The 12,475-nt window shown below is 53.1% G+C and overlaps 1 protein-coding gene across 1 annotated transcript in view; it reads right to left on the bottom strand.

Annotated features, from left to right (window-relative positions):
- The window catches only part of MGAT5B (alpha-1,6-mannosylglycoprotein 6-beta-N-acetylglucosaminyltransferase B), a gene marked incomplete at both ends in the record, with an annotated part of 56,012 nt that overhangs the window by 23,173 nt on the left and 20,364 nt on the right, over positions 1-12,475 (bottom strand). The window contains 4 exons of the mRNA XM_084298333.1: positions 255-419; positions 856-1,026; positions 2,135-2,208; positions 2,641-2,753. Coding sequence (XP_084154459.1) covers positions 255-419; positions 856-1,026; positions 2,135-2,208; positions 2,641-2,753 — 523 coding nt within the window. The remainder of the gene's footprint in view (positions 1-254; positions 420-855; positions 1,027-2,134; positions 2,209-2,640; positions 2,754-12,475) is intronic.

Below are 12,475 nucleotides of genomic sequence, written 5' to 3' on the forward strand. Positions count from 1 at the left end.
AAATTCTGCCCAGATTTTGGTCACGCTTGTCCTGTGTCGTCCTGAGCGCACACAGAGCCATGGCCAAGGCCACCCTGCTGGGAATCACAGAATATTAGGGATTGGAAGGGACCCTAAAAGATCATCTAGTCCGATCCCGCTGCCGGAACGGGACCAAAACCCACAGGAACACAGCCCAGCTTCTGAAACCACTGGAGCTGAACGCTCCGTGTCCCCATCCCCACACCAACACCCCCCCCGCAAGCTGCTCCTACGTGTTTCTGGTCTCTTTGCCGCCCCTTCAGCTTCTGCTCGAGGCGCCGGGCGGCCCGCAGCCACTGCTGGGCCAGGTGCCGGATCCTTTTCTTCATGAAGCTGAGCGACTCCTTGCCTGTGCCCACCAGCTCCAGCAGGCGAGCCAGGTCGCTCCGGAAAGCTGCCTGCAGGAGAAGGGAGAGATGCTTTGTGCCTGCTGGGAACTGGCAAGAAAAGTACTAATTTTTTTTTTTTCCCCAAAAAAAAAACAGTTGGAGAGGGATGGCTTCACTTGGGAAGCCTGACGCAGAGGACAGGTGGGAGAAGCGGGGGATTTTAGGGGTTGCTTCCTCTTCTTGTTGCCTCTCAGCTCCGCTCTTGATGTCAGGGACATGGGAAACAGCCCTTGGACTGCCCGCGCCTGGGGATGGCAGTGACACGGGGGCGCCCAGGGCAGCCCCAACCAGCCCCCCTCGCACCACAGTGAACGCCATGCATCCGAGGTGCCTTCCCAACCGAACCACCCCCCTCTCATCAGAATTGGTGCTGGGGACTCTCCCGGGGACATTTATTGCAGCAGCTCCGTGCCCGTCACATCCCCCCCGGTGTCCCCAGCCTTACCTGGGCGCGGGGTGGTGGCGGGGGGGACAGGGCGGCCGCCGTCTGGTTCCTCCAGGGCAGGGGAGGGCAGAACCACTCGACTTCGCTGAGGTAGATGAGGAATGAGCACTCGGTGCCGTCCACGCCAAAAAATGCATAGCAGGGGTCAGAGGTCCACCGGGCCCTCATCCACTGCAAAGGGGGCAAAGAAATATGGGGGGCTTGTCCCTGGCACAGGGACCCTCAGTCCTCGGCCCCCTGAGCTACATTGGGGTTTGGAGGTGAGGGCAGGGGGACAAATGGTGAGGAGCTGCTGGAAAAGGACGGGGTGGTTGTGCTCATTTTTTTTGTGATTTTTTTTTTTTTGTGTGTGTATTTTTTTTTCCCACCAGTTCCAATTCTTCCCCCAGACTGGAGTCATTACCTCCTAGGAAACGATGCGCTATGGGGACTTCTTCCCGTCCCCTGTGCCAGGGCTGCGGATTTCACAGCCCCAGGCACACGGCGGGGTGAGGAGGCAGATCCAGCAGCCATCCCCGTGAAGGATTTCACGTGCAGGAGAACAACCAGCGACCGCAGCCCCCATTCATCATCCCCCCCGCCCGGCTCCTGCCAGCCTCTTCCTAATTCAACTCCAAAACCAAATCTCCTCGGGAGACAGGTCGCAGCGCCTGCTATGTAAAATGCACCAATCACCCAGACAGGAGATCGAATTACAGCCTTCCACAATTAAATTACATCCCGAATTCGCTCCAATCGTGGACGGAAAGGGTGCCTTGTGCTAGGGGAGGTGGAAAACGCAACGCCCCGGTGTCATTTCAATGTACCCTTCAGTGTCTTTGCAGGGAGACTCAGCCCTGCAGGATCCTGAGCTGGAAGCAGGAGGCCGGGGAGGGGAGGGGAGAGGGAGATGCTTTTAATTAGTTCATGTAAATATGCTCTCTGACAAAGCAATCGTGCTCCAGGCCAAATGCCAGGCTGCGCTGAGGTGTAAGGAGCGCGCCGTGGCGGGCAGGACGCGGTATTTGCGATCGAGGTCCCTGCCACCTTAACAAGATGCTCTTCTGCGACACGCTGAGGTTATTCCCCAGACACCGGCACTGCTCCAGATATTTAAAGAAGATGTGACAGTGCTTTCTCCTCGCCGTGCTTCTGTCATTAAACACAGAAAATACCGGCAGGGAGAGACAGACTCAGGGAGCTGAGCCCGCTGCTGCCTGCCAGCCTCCGGGTCCCCAGCCCTTCCCTGCTGCTCGAAGCCTTTCCCAGCAGTTTCCAGTTGGGGTCAGCCCCGACTCACCTCCACCTTCCCAGCGCAGTCAGGGTATTTGGGGTCCCTGGGCACCTCGCACTGGTCCCTCCTGCCGTCCCCCACTGCGGAGAGAGAAGTTGGGTGAGGCAGCGCCGGCTGGAGCCACGCGAGGGGATGGGATGGGAAGGGGCTGGCAGCCCCCGGGCATCACATGGCAATGTTTTTAGGAGAAAACTAGGACTGCCAGAGACCAGGGAGTGGGAGTTCCCACCCAGGCTCCTCTTCCTGGCTGTAACAGCAAGGCGAGAGCCCTGGAAACCACGCTCAGATCAAAGATGCTGCGACCACGCGCTGCATCCGCACTGAGCTGCCCCAAGCGGTGCCAAGAGCTCTGCCCAAGGGCTTCGTGTGCTCCCCTTGGTTTTGCAGACTGGAGTGGGTTATGTAGCCTCAGATCAGCATCCACCCCGCATTTTTACCAAGTTCTCCAGGGCAGGATCTCCCTATTGCACCTGTGTACTGTGTCGGAGCCCGGCTGTGCACAGGACACTTACTTTTTGCGCTCATGAGGCTGTTCCGGAGAATCTGATCTACTTTTATTGCGATGTCCGAGACGTTTTGAGCGATAGCTTGGATTCTCTCCATCAAACCAGCTGCTGGCTGGAACCTGGGAATAAAGCAGAGACACCCTGAAAACATCCCCAAAACCCAGGCAGAGCTGAGCTGTTGTGTGCAACACGGGAGCGCCTCATCCTGCGCGGGCTTGGCACCAAGCTCAGTAGCTTCAAAGAGATTAGGCTTTAAAACAGCATAAATCGGTTTTCTGCTTTTTTTTTTTTTCCAGTGTGCTCATAAACACAGATATAGCCATGCATTTTACATGGGGAAGTATTAAATATGCCGGGGAAATCTGTTTTCCTTATTTCAGACGTGCTATGTTTGAAAATCCTCTGCTGCGATTGTTGGTCTCGCAGTGCATGCAGGAAGGTTGGGGGGAGAAAAGAACCAAAAATCAAGCCAAAGAATGAACAAAACAACAAAGGGTGAAGGACAGAGCCACACCACAAAGCATGCAGGACATGTGGGTGGCCCGAACCACCACCAATGGGCGGGTGGATTTCCACTCCCCCTGGTGAGGTGCAGCGCATGAGGGCTTTGGGGACAGGGGGACGGCTATGGGGACAGCTTCAGGGACAGAGCCATCGGCAGCACAGCCTGAGCTGGCCTTGAGCTCAGTGTCACAGCCCCCACAGAGCATGTGGGGACCTTCCAGGTACAGCTGGAGATCAAATGCCACCGGCGTGAGTTGCTGTACATGTACATGAGCTAAGGCAAATCAATGCCGTCCTGGGTAAACAGCACCATTAAACCCCTCTACACAACGCACCAAGCGGCACAAGTGACAGCACTGCAAAGATGCCTGATGTCAATTAAAACCTGGTATAATTTACACAAAGGCAGGAAAATTCAATCCACTAGCAGTGGCGCCCTGCCTCACTTGGTGAGGGGCAGATCTCCGCCTCCGATGCCTCGCTTACAGTTTCTACCGCAAACGATGCCCTCATGAGCTCGGTTATCATGGAAAATATTTTTCCCTTCTGCAGTGTCAGGGCCACGAGCTTTTTCTGCTGCTGCTGAGATCGTTATAATACAAAGAAATGTCCTAAGCAGGGAGCAAACCCAAAAGGACTACCTTGAATACTCCCGGCACAGAAATAGGTACTGATACCAGGTCCTTCCCCCTGAAGTTTTATGCTTGTTCTCCAGCGGATCACTGAACCTGGAGGCTGGGATTTAAAGCACCTCTGTCCTCAAGGCTAAAAAAATCCTGGTTTTATGAACCGATACTGCTCCGGCTGTTGATTTAAAGTCCATTCTCCGGCAGCAAGCAGCCCACATTTTTCCTTCTGGCATGGTTTATGACCATCGATACTCAAGCTGCATACCTCTATGGGGAGCCACATATCTTAGGCTTTTAAGAAATAATAATTAAATGCAGAGGACACCATTGCCCCCAAGTAACTTCCAACCTTTTGCAGAGAATAAAGCCCAGGTCTCCTGCCAGCTGCTGTAACTGCTGAAACAGGGAGATTCCTCGTGAGACCCTGGCAAAATACAGACACAGAAATGACCTATGACAAGCTTGGCTTGTGAGCGTGGCTCTGAGGAGACAAAACGCTCCCAGTCTGAGGGCAAAAGTGCTCAGCCAGCCCTGAAAACTCTCAAAGCCCTGGTTTTTGGTAGCTTTTTTCCACCAGGAAGCCGTGGTCAGTTCATGCAGGTGATGAGCACGCACGGACTAAAAAATAAAAAGCCAGGATGGGCAGGTGAGGATCAAACATCTCCAGAATTACTGAATTTACAGCCAACGAGCCCAGCCTCCTGCTGTAACAACAGGAGGGGGACGATGGCTTGGCAGGAACGCTCCTCGGGTTTCTCCAGCACTCACAGCAAAGCAAAAGAATGGGCACAGACACAGCAGCCCTGCTCCAAAACACCTAAATCAGGGCACGGTCCAACCTCTACCTGCAGCCAGAAGCTGCCCCAAGACCTGGCCAAGTCTAATCCAGCCCCCAGCAGTCAGGAGAATCCCAATGATTGAAGGCAGCCTTGGTCTCCATTTCCTCCCTGAGAACCTCCAGACATCAGCAAGGACCAAGCACTGGCACTTCCAAACATAAAATCAGGATCTTCGCCCCAAATAAATGGCTCAGCCCCACAGCCAGCACCAATCCTGCTCACTGCCACCAGATCTGGCCCGGTGCCTGTCAGTTCACCCAGCTCCTGCTGCAGCTCTTCCCCAAACACAAAGGCTTCGAGGCTTTGATGTAAGATGTATGTTTGATCACAGCATGTCAGCAGCACTCGCAGCTCTCCAAAACAAGACAGCCGCGTCATGCCGGGCTTCCTGCAAGGCACAGGAGGGTTACCTGAGAGGAGACGAAAACTGAACTGACCTGGATCAAGAAGCCAAGGGGATGTTTCGCTCCCTTCGGCTATTCTGGAGCTGAAATGTCCACTGTGGTCCTTGGCATGTTTTATATATTAAAAGGAAGGAGTAACTGCAGAAAACATCCTGAACCATGCTCAGTCTCGCACCACCTGCACCTTTACTCTTCAAATCAACCTCCTCCAACCTCCCCCCCTGCTTTGGGCACTGGGTTCCAAGGGCTTTGGGTGCAGCACCCAGCCCACCACCTCCTCTGCTGGGCAGCAAGGCACAGCTCGAGCAGCAAATTTCATTTAACGTGCTAATGAGACGAGAAAGAGGTTAAGCAGAAGTTACATCAGCTATCATTAAAGCGATTTGTCACCTGGGTAGAGGACAAGGAAATAACACCAAAGGCAAAACCTCTAAGGCAAAGAGGTTTCCTGCAGCTCGTCAGAATTCGATACCTTAATTCTTAGCACCTGGAGACACTGGGAAGGACAAGGTAAGTGGCTTGTTCTGCTAAATGACAGCTCAGCAGAATGGAAACGTGGCTCGTTATCCAAAAACAGCAGCGAGATCACAAAATGTTTACCCAGCACGAGAAGCAGGGTGCGGAGTCACAGCACATGGCTGGAGCAGGACGGTGCCTGGAAGGGACCGGGCAGGACACGCTCCATGTGCCACAAAGCCTGGCCCCTGCAGGGTCTCAGGCTGTGGGTGCAGCCCCCACCAGCACAGCAGGATGAAAAGCTCTTTACCAGCAACACTGCTGCACAGGGAGCAGCAACGGGCCCCTTCTTTCCTTCTTGCTTTTTAAATTTTTCTCTAGCGATGATATAAATGCCACCGAAATGCACTGGGGCTATGCCAGCTATTGAAACTATAGTAAATTACTACAGGTTTTCTAGAAGAAATTTTTCCCTGGGACCTTAAAACCATTTACTACGGCAAATACAGTACTTTTACTTCTAACCATCAATATTGATTTCATCTTTATTATTTTCAGATTTATACTTCCCCGTGTTGATTACGATTCAGATCACACGGTGGCTTATAACGCACTGTATACAGTATTCATCTCATTTCAAAAACTGCTATTAAGATGTATCTTTCCCCACAGGCAGATCATTTGCCATATAATGTAGCCAGAGGTTGAATTTTCCTTTACTTTTTTATACATTAATTTGGTTCCCTTCACTTTGTCTCTCGCTCGCAACCCTGCAGCAGCGGCTCAGACTCAAGCTTGTTTATCCCTTTACAAGGTACCGTATTTTTATTGCCTTTTATAAAAAGTGGCATTATGAAAAGATGAATCTCTTTCTATTTGTGCGTTGTCTTCATAATACAAACCCTAAGCATATTTGTTTGCTCATCCTATATTTCTTGCTATTAACTGCTGAAAGCGGTGACTTTGGAGGACCGCTACAGATGGGGAAAAGCAGATGTTCTGAAGATACATCAACAAACACAATGTTCGTACAGAGCCGTTTACCAAAGGACTTCAACTTGTTCACAGTGATGTGCTGTCGTTTGCCTCTTTAAAGATTTTTTTTGCCCAAAGACACGAGGCAGAAGAGACAGCCAAGCACAAAACGTGTCTGCCCAGCTGCACCACAGGACAGGGAACCCAAATCCCAAGGGGCACTGATGGCAAACCTTCTATCCACATCCTTGTGTGCATTCCCAAGTCCTCTACAAGGGGATGGCTTGCACTCAAAAACACAAAGAGGAAAAAAAAAAACCCTTAGGGCAGGGAGGTTGCCTGCTGGCTGCTGCTCTCCCCAGATTTCAGATCGCTGCCCCCTGTACCACAGCTCACAACAGGGGTTGTGGTGGGGGTTGGCCAGGTGCCCCATTCATGAGGACCAGCCACACATCTTGTGTTTATTTAAGTTCTGAACCTGGATTTATCGCCAGAAATCTGGTACTGGAGCACATACACAAGCTTTGCTTGGCCTTACCACGCAGCCATGGGTGGCCATGAGAAACACTGAGCCCCGTGGGGTGCCACAATGGGAGTTTGGAAAGGTTCAAAGCCATAGGGAGCAGAGGAAAAGCCCAAAGCCTTTCTATCAGCCTAGCAGAAAAGCACAGTTAAAGGAGGAAAGAAAAAAATAAATAAATAAAAGAGGGAAAAATTGGGAAAAAAAAACAGGCAAAGGTGACCAAAACCTGCTGCACACCACATTACTGGGAATCCCATAGCTGACAGGGCACAAAGTTCAGCAAGATGTGGGGCTGGGGCACGCACCCCATGCTCCCCAGCCTCATTACGGCCCCTGGTGGTCCCCTGGGTGCCCCAGATCCCATCCCAGCACAGGTACGGTGCCGCTGATCCCCAGGAGCTGTGCACTAAACCCTGTGCAACTGAGAAGGGTTTTATGCTTCACAGGCAGCCCCGGCCGGTCAACTGGATAAAAATAAAAAATCGCATTAAAAAAAAATATATCACAGAACCGTGCACGCTTCAAATATAATTTCTGGTATCTCTGTATTCAGCAATCTTTTTCATTACATCTCAGGGCTGAGACAAACAGCTCAATCTCCTCTCCATGAATACTTGAATAAAGACCCAAGATCGCTCGGGCTCTGTTTGCACTCTTTGTGAATTCATATCGGGCAAATAACCTAGAGAATACATTATTTCAGGACAGGACCATGCCAGGGAAACTCATTTGAAGCAAATATTGGATGCTGCACGAGCAGAGCTGCTGCCGAGCTCCTCCAGTCAAGCTACTTCAGCAAATTGTGGGAAGGAAACCACGCGGGTGACCGGCCCCGGCTGTCCGAATGACAGATCACGTTGTAAATACCGGGGCATTTTCCTCACTGAAGTGCTTCGATTTATTTTAATTTCCATTTACCGCAGGTGACGTTCTGCACAAAAATGCATTTAAAGGCTCAGGCCCTGAGCGAGCTGCGGCGCCCCTTGGGAAGCCTCTGCCTTCGCAGGGAGCAGGCAACACATTTCCCAGGAAATAAGGTCCCTGATGAAAACCTGGCCCAGCTTCCCAATCAGGGTGATATTGCAGCCCTGCACCGAGCACCCAGCACATATTTCCACACAAGCAGAACTTGCCAGCGATCAAGTAATCAAGATTGTTAATTAAAATATTTTACGAATGCTATAAGCTGCTGAGGGAGCCTTCCCGAGCTGGATATGAGGCTGCAGCCGCAAGCCCAAGCCCTCTTCTCCCTAACGCCTTGGGGAGCAGAACAGAGCCAAGCCCTAAGCACAGGTGTCAGCGAGTTTTATTCCTGTGAACACAAAGGGTCAAAGATACAAGGGTTACAGGCTCAGTCACCTCGATGTACCTTAATCTTCGCTTGATTGGGGCATAAATCAGAGGTATTTGCTGCACGCTCGGGCAGTCTGATGCCTGCAGGCTGCCAGAAACGGCCTTTGGGGGGTCCTGGAGATGTCGCCATGCTCAGCAAGATGCTGAGAATGACATCCAAAAGCAACCTGCCCAAAAGTTGGACAAAAATACCCATTTTGCCCACGTGAGGCTGTGCTGTGGGCACTGTGGAAGGATGCTCCCCATCTCCCGCGGGTACTGAGGGCTCTCCAGCCGCAAGCTGCCCGAGGTGACTCGAGCACAGCTCCAAACCAACAGGAGAGCACTTTAACTCCACGTGCTAACCCATTGAGAAGCCTCCTTGGCAAAGCCCTGCGTAAGGCAACCCCCGACACATTGACATTTCGGGCTGAAAATGAACAAAAAGCAAAGCCTGCTGAGGAATTGACCACAGCAAACTGAACTGGAGGTGCTGGGGGGATGCAAACCCAGGAGCAAGGGGGGAGAGGAGCCGGGTGCTGCCATGGGGACCCCAACATCAGCAGCAGCGTCCCCAAGGTGCTCCTCGATGGCAGCGATTTGGGGACAAACGGAGCTGGGCAGGACGCAGGAACCCCATCCATTCGGTGACACGCTGTGAGACCTGTAATTACCAGGGGAATTTGGAGTCATGTAACGATTACAAGAACAAATACTTTAAGCGCATGGAAATTAACTGAGCCCTGGCAGTAATTAAGCTTGAAGATTAATCAGTCATTAGCAAATAACACTCTTCGTCTGCTAACCACTACGCAGGGCCGAGGGGCAGCAAGGCAGGGCACCGGCACACAGACCCCAGCCTGGGACCCCTGCTGCCACTTCCCATGTGGGGACAGCCCCAGGATGGGGACCAGGGCTCCCTCTAGCCCCCAGCTCTGGCATTTTTGGGGTCCATTTAGGATCAGCCACCTCGCACCCTCTCCATCCCCCCCCAAACTCTTTCCAACAGGGCACTGGTGTTTCCCCTGCTGGCTAACATTTCCCCTGCCCAGCAAACAGCTCTCCAGGAGGCTTCCATAAGTACTTCTAATTTCCTTCCCTCTGATGATTTACGAGGGTTGCATTCAATTAACAGAGACATTGATTTTCCTGCAGCTGACTGGCAGCCTGCTGGCGCTCGGTACAAAAGCCACCGCTCACCTTCCCGCACGGGCAGGGAGCACAAACAGCTGGAAAAGGGCTCAGAAATCCCAGGGACAAGGCAGGGTGCTGCAGCTGGTGCCCCTAACCCAGCGTGAAAAAACAGAGATCTTCCCAAAAAAACTCTGGGCACCTCCTCTAGGGCAGACTTTGGATGCTTGGGTGTACCAAAACCATCTCTAAAGCCCTGCAGGGGTGATGCACAGAGGCACCCACGCACGCTCAGCCTCAGACAGCACCTATGGAGCTGAAGATGATTTTTGCCATCTTGGGGAGCCTTCCAGCTGCGTAAAGATGCTTGTCCTGACAGCTGGGGGCTTCCCAAGGCCGGTGGTTCATTGCACCCCGTGTATTTGGATTCCTCCCTGTCCCTTTCCCTGCAGAAATCCACCCCTCCGGGCTGGTGCGGGGGCACGGGCTGTGCTGCTGATTGCAGGGTTTCCACACAGCACCCGGGGGGCTTCGGCTCGTCCCTATCCAGGAGGTGCTCTGCGAGCCCACAGCCTTCCTATTTCGGTGGCGATCCTATCATAGGCACGAGAGCAATTTGGGAAAGTGAGAAATAACCCGCTGCTGCTCAGGAGCGGCAGACACTGTGCTCGTGGCTGTGCTGACCGGGTTGGGGATGAGCGCAGCAGCTGTGCTAACCCAGAGGGGCTTTAAAGAATCAAATCCCTTTGAAATTACCACCCTTTAATTGTATCAGCGTTGGCTGACAGCTTCACATCGGTCACGAGAGATCAAAGAGGGAGGGAGGAGGGAACAGGCCGGGATGGAGCCCACAACCCCAAGGCTGGGGCTGCCTCGGGCTCGGCTGGAGCCCCCTTCCCCTTGCAGCCCTATAATAAAGCCAAGCTCCAGGGGCTTCAGGGGAGGAGGAAGGAAAAACTCTCAAAGACACTAAGGACCACCAACCCCACCAGCTTCATCTGCTGTTTGGGATGCTCCCAGGGGATAATTTATAAGGAGCAAAAGGTGAGGAGCTGGCAGAAGTCGCCCCTGCCGAGGAATATTCTGCCCCTGAAAACTGAGGACGCTGTAATTGCCAGCACTCGGTGCCATCTCAGAGGAGCCACAAAACACAGAGGATGCTTTGAGGAGGTCTGTCAGCCCTCATCCTCCATGGTCTCTCTGTCCCAGACTCAGCAGATGAACCAGCCCCCCCCTCAGCCCTGCCATTAGAAACCTGGAGCTGTGACACCCCACAGCCAGGGTCACTGCTAGGTGTCACCCCCACGTGTCCCCAAGGGCCACTCGTCCCTCCGAGGTGCCTGAGACCACCCTGGACCCACCTGGGACAAGCAGCTCCGCAGGGCTGCCGCCACCCAGAGTGACATTTCCCTCCACAGCAATCGCTGCCAGCCCACAGAAACACTTCTAAGCTCATCTTTTGGCTGCTGATGTACAGAAATTACCATAACCTGGAATCGCTCATTCTTTTAATGAGAAATTGGCCAAAAACGTCATCAGATCGGAGCCAGCGCCTTCCAGTCTAGCAGCCACATCCCTTTCCTGGGCAGGATTGCTGCTGTCCTGCTCATGCCCCCAGCCATCAGCCAGCCCCGCGACGACAACATCCCCAGCAGCTGCCGTCACGCAGACGAACGATGTTTTTCAGTGGTTAAAATTACATTACTGAAAAGGCAAGAGTGCGCACTCGCAGGCTTCCTGTGCAACTCTAATTCGTGCGTGCACTCAGTTCAGCGCAGCCCAGCCTTTAATTGCAGGCTCTCTTACTCTATTTTCCATTAGAGGTGCAGAAGAGACTCGGAAGGAAAGCGAGGGAGAGGAGTGGAAATGATCGTGGAAACACCGAGGTGCAGAAACCCTCGCCAGCCGCCGAGCAGAAGCAAAACGCTGCAGCCTCGGTGGCCTCGGTGACAAGGTGCAGGGCAGCAGGGACAATTGCATGTCACATCCCTGCACCGTGTCACCACTCTGCCTGAGCAAAGCCTGCTCTGCATTTTCCCAGACTCGCAGACCTTGCCACAAGCACTGCCCTTTGTTTTTTTCCCCACCTCTGCCCCTCCATATTCAAGTTCCTTTACCTACTATATTTTTGCAGGCCGTGGAGCGACAGCAAATTAGCATGAATAAATGTTCAAAGCCTCCCTAGCAAAGGGTAAATCTCTTTGGTAAATCGGCATGTTGTGATTTGAAGGCACCTTTCACGCCATCGGCACATGGCACGGAGGCATCCCGCATACCATGGGAGCACCAGCACCGTGCCACGAGTGTTTCAGGGCCAGCCAGTTTGCTGCTATTTCATTTTTAGCCTCTCTCAGCTCCAACGCTGGACATCTCAGCCCCGTGTCCCAAAGCACAATCATTTCAGTGGCTGTTTCAGCTTGGCATTTCCAAAAGGGAGGATGGAGAGGGCGGGAGAGGAAGCTGTGGGGCTGGTGGCTTGGTGCCAGGCAGGACACCCGGGCTTTGTTCCCTCCAAAACCCATATTAGATTAATTTTTATTGCTTTACATCCTGGGCAGACCATACAACCACCACCCACCTGGGGCTGCTGCCTGCACGGGAGGTGCGACACCTCCTTACCCTCTGCAGGACACAGCAGCACCGGGTGGATGATGAGAGGAGTGAGGCTGGGATTTCCCAGATCCTCCCCATGGTGTCAGGCATCACCTGAGCAGCGATTTGGAGCCTCAGCTGCAGGCAACCCATCCCCTGCGGAGCTCCTGCAGCGGCAGCAAGCACGATGGAGACGTGTTTGCAGGGAGAACGTGAGCGCAGAGCAGCAGAGCTCGCTCTGGGGGTTGATGGCAGAGGGAGCACAGCCCCTTTGCACCACGTCCTGCTCTAACCCACCTCCAGCTCTGCCACGGCACAGCGGTGAAGAGATGCTCCTCCACGCTGCCACACCACCAGTGGGCACAAGGTAACCCCAAAGTTCACGGGAACTTCAGAAATCCCCCCCAAAAAACCTTCCCAGAAAAGGCAAACACCACTGATGCAGATTTCTCCATA

This window comes from Netta rufina (assembly GCF_964035555.1).
Source record: "Netta rufina genome assembly, chromosome: 19".
NCBI lineage: Eukaryota > Metazoa > Chordata > Aves > Anseriformes > Anatidae > Netta > Netta rufina.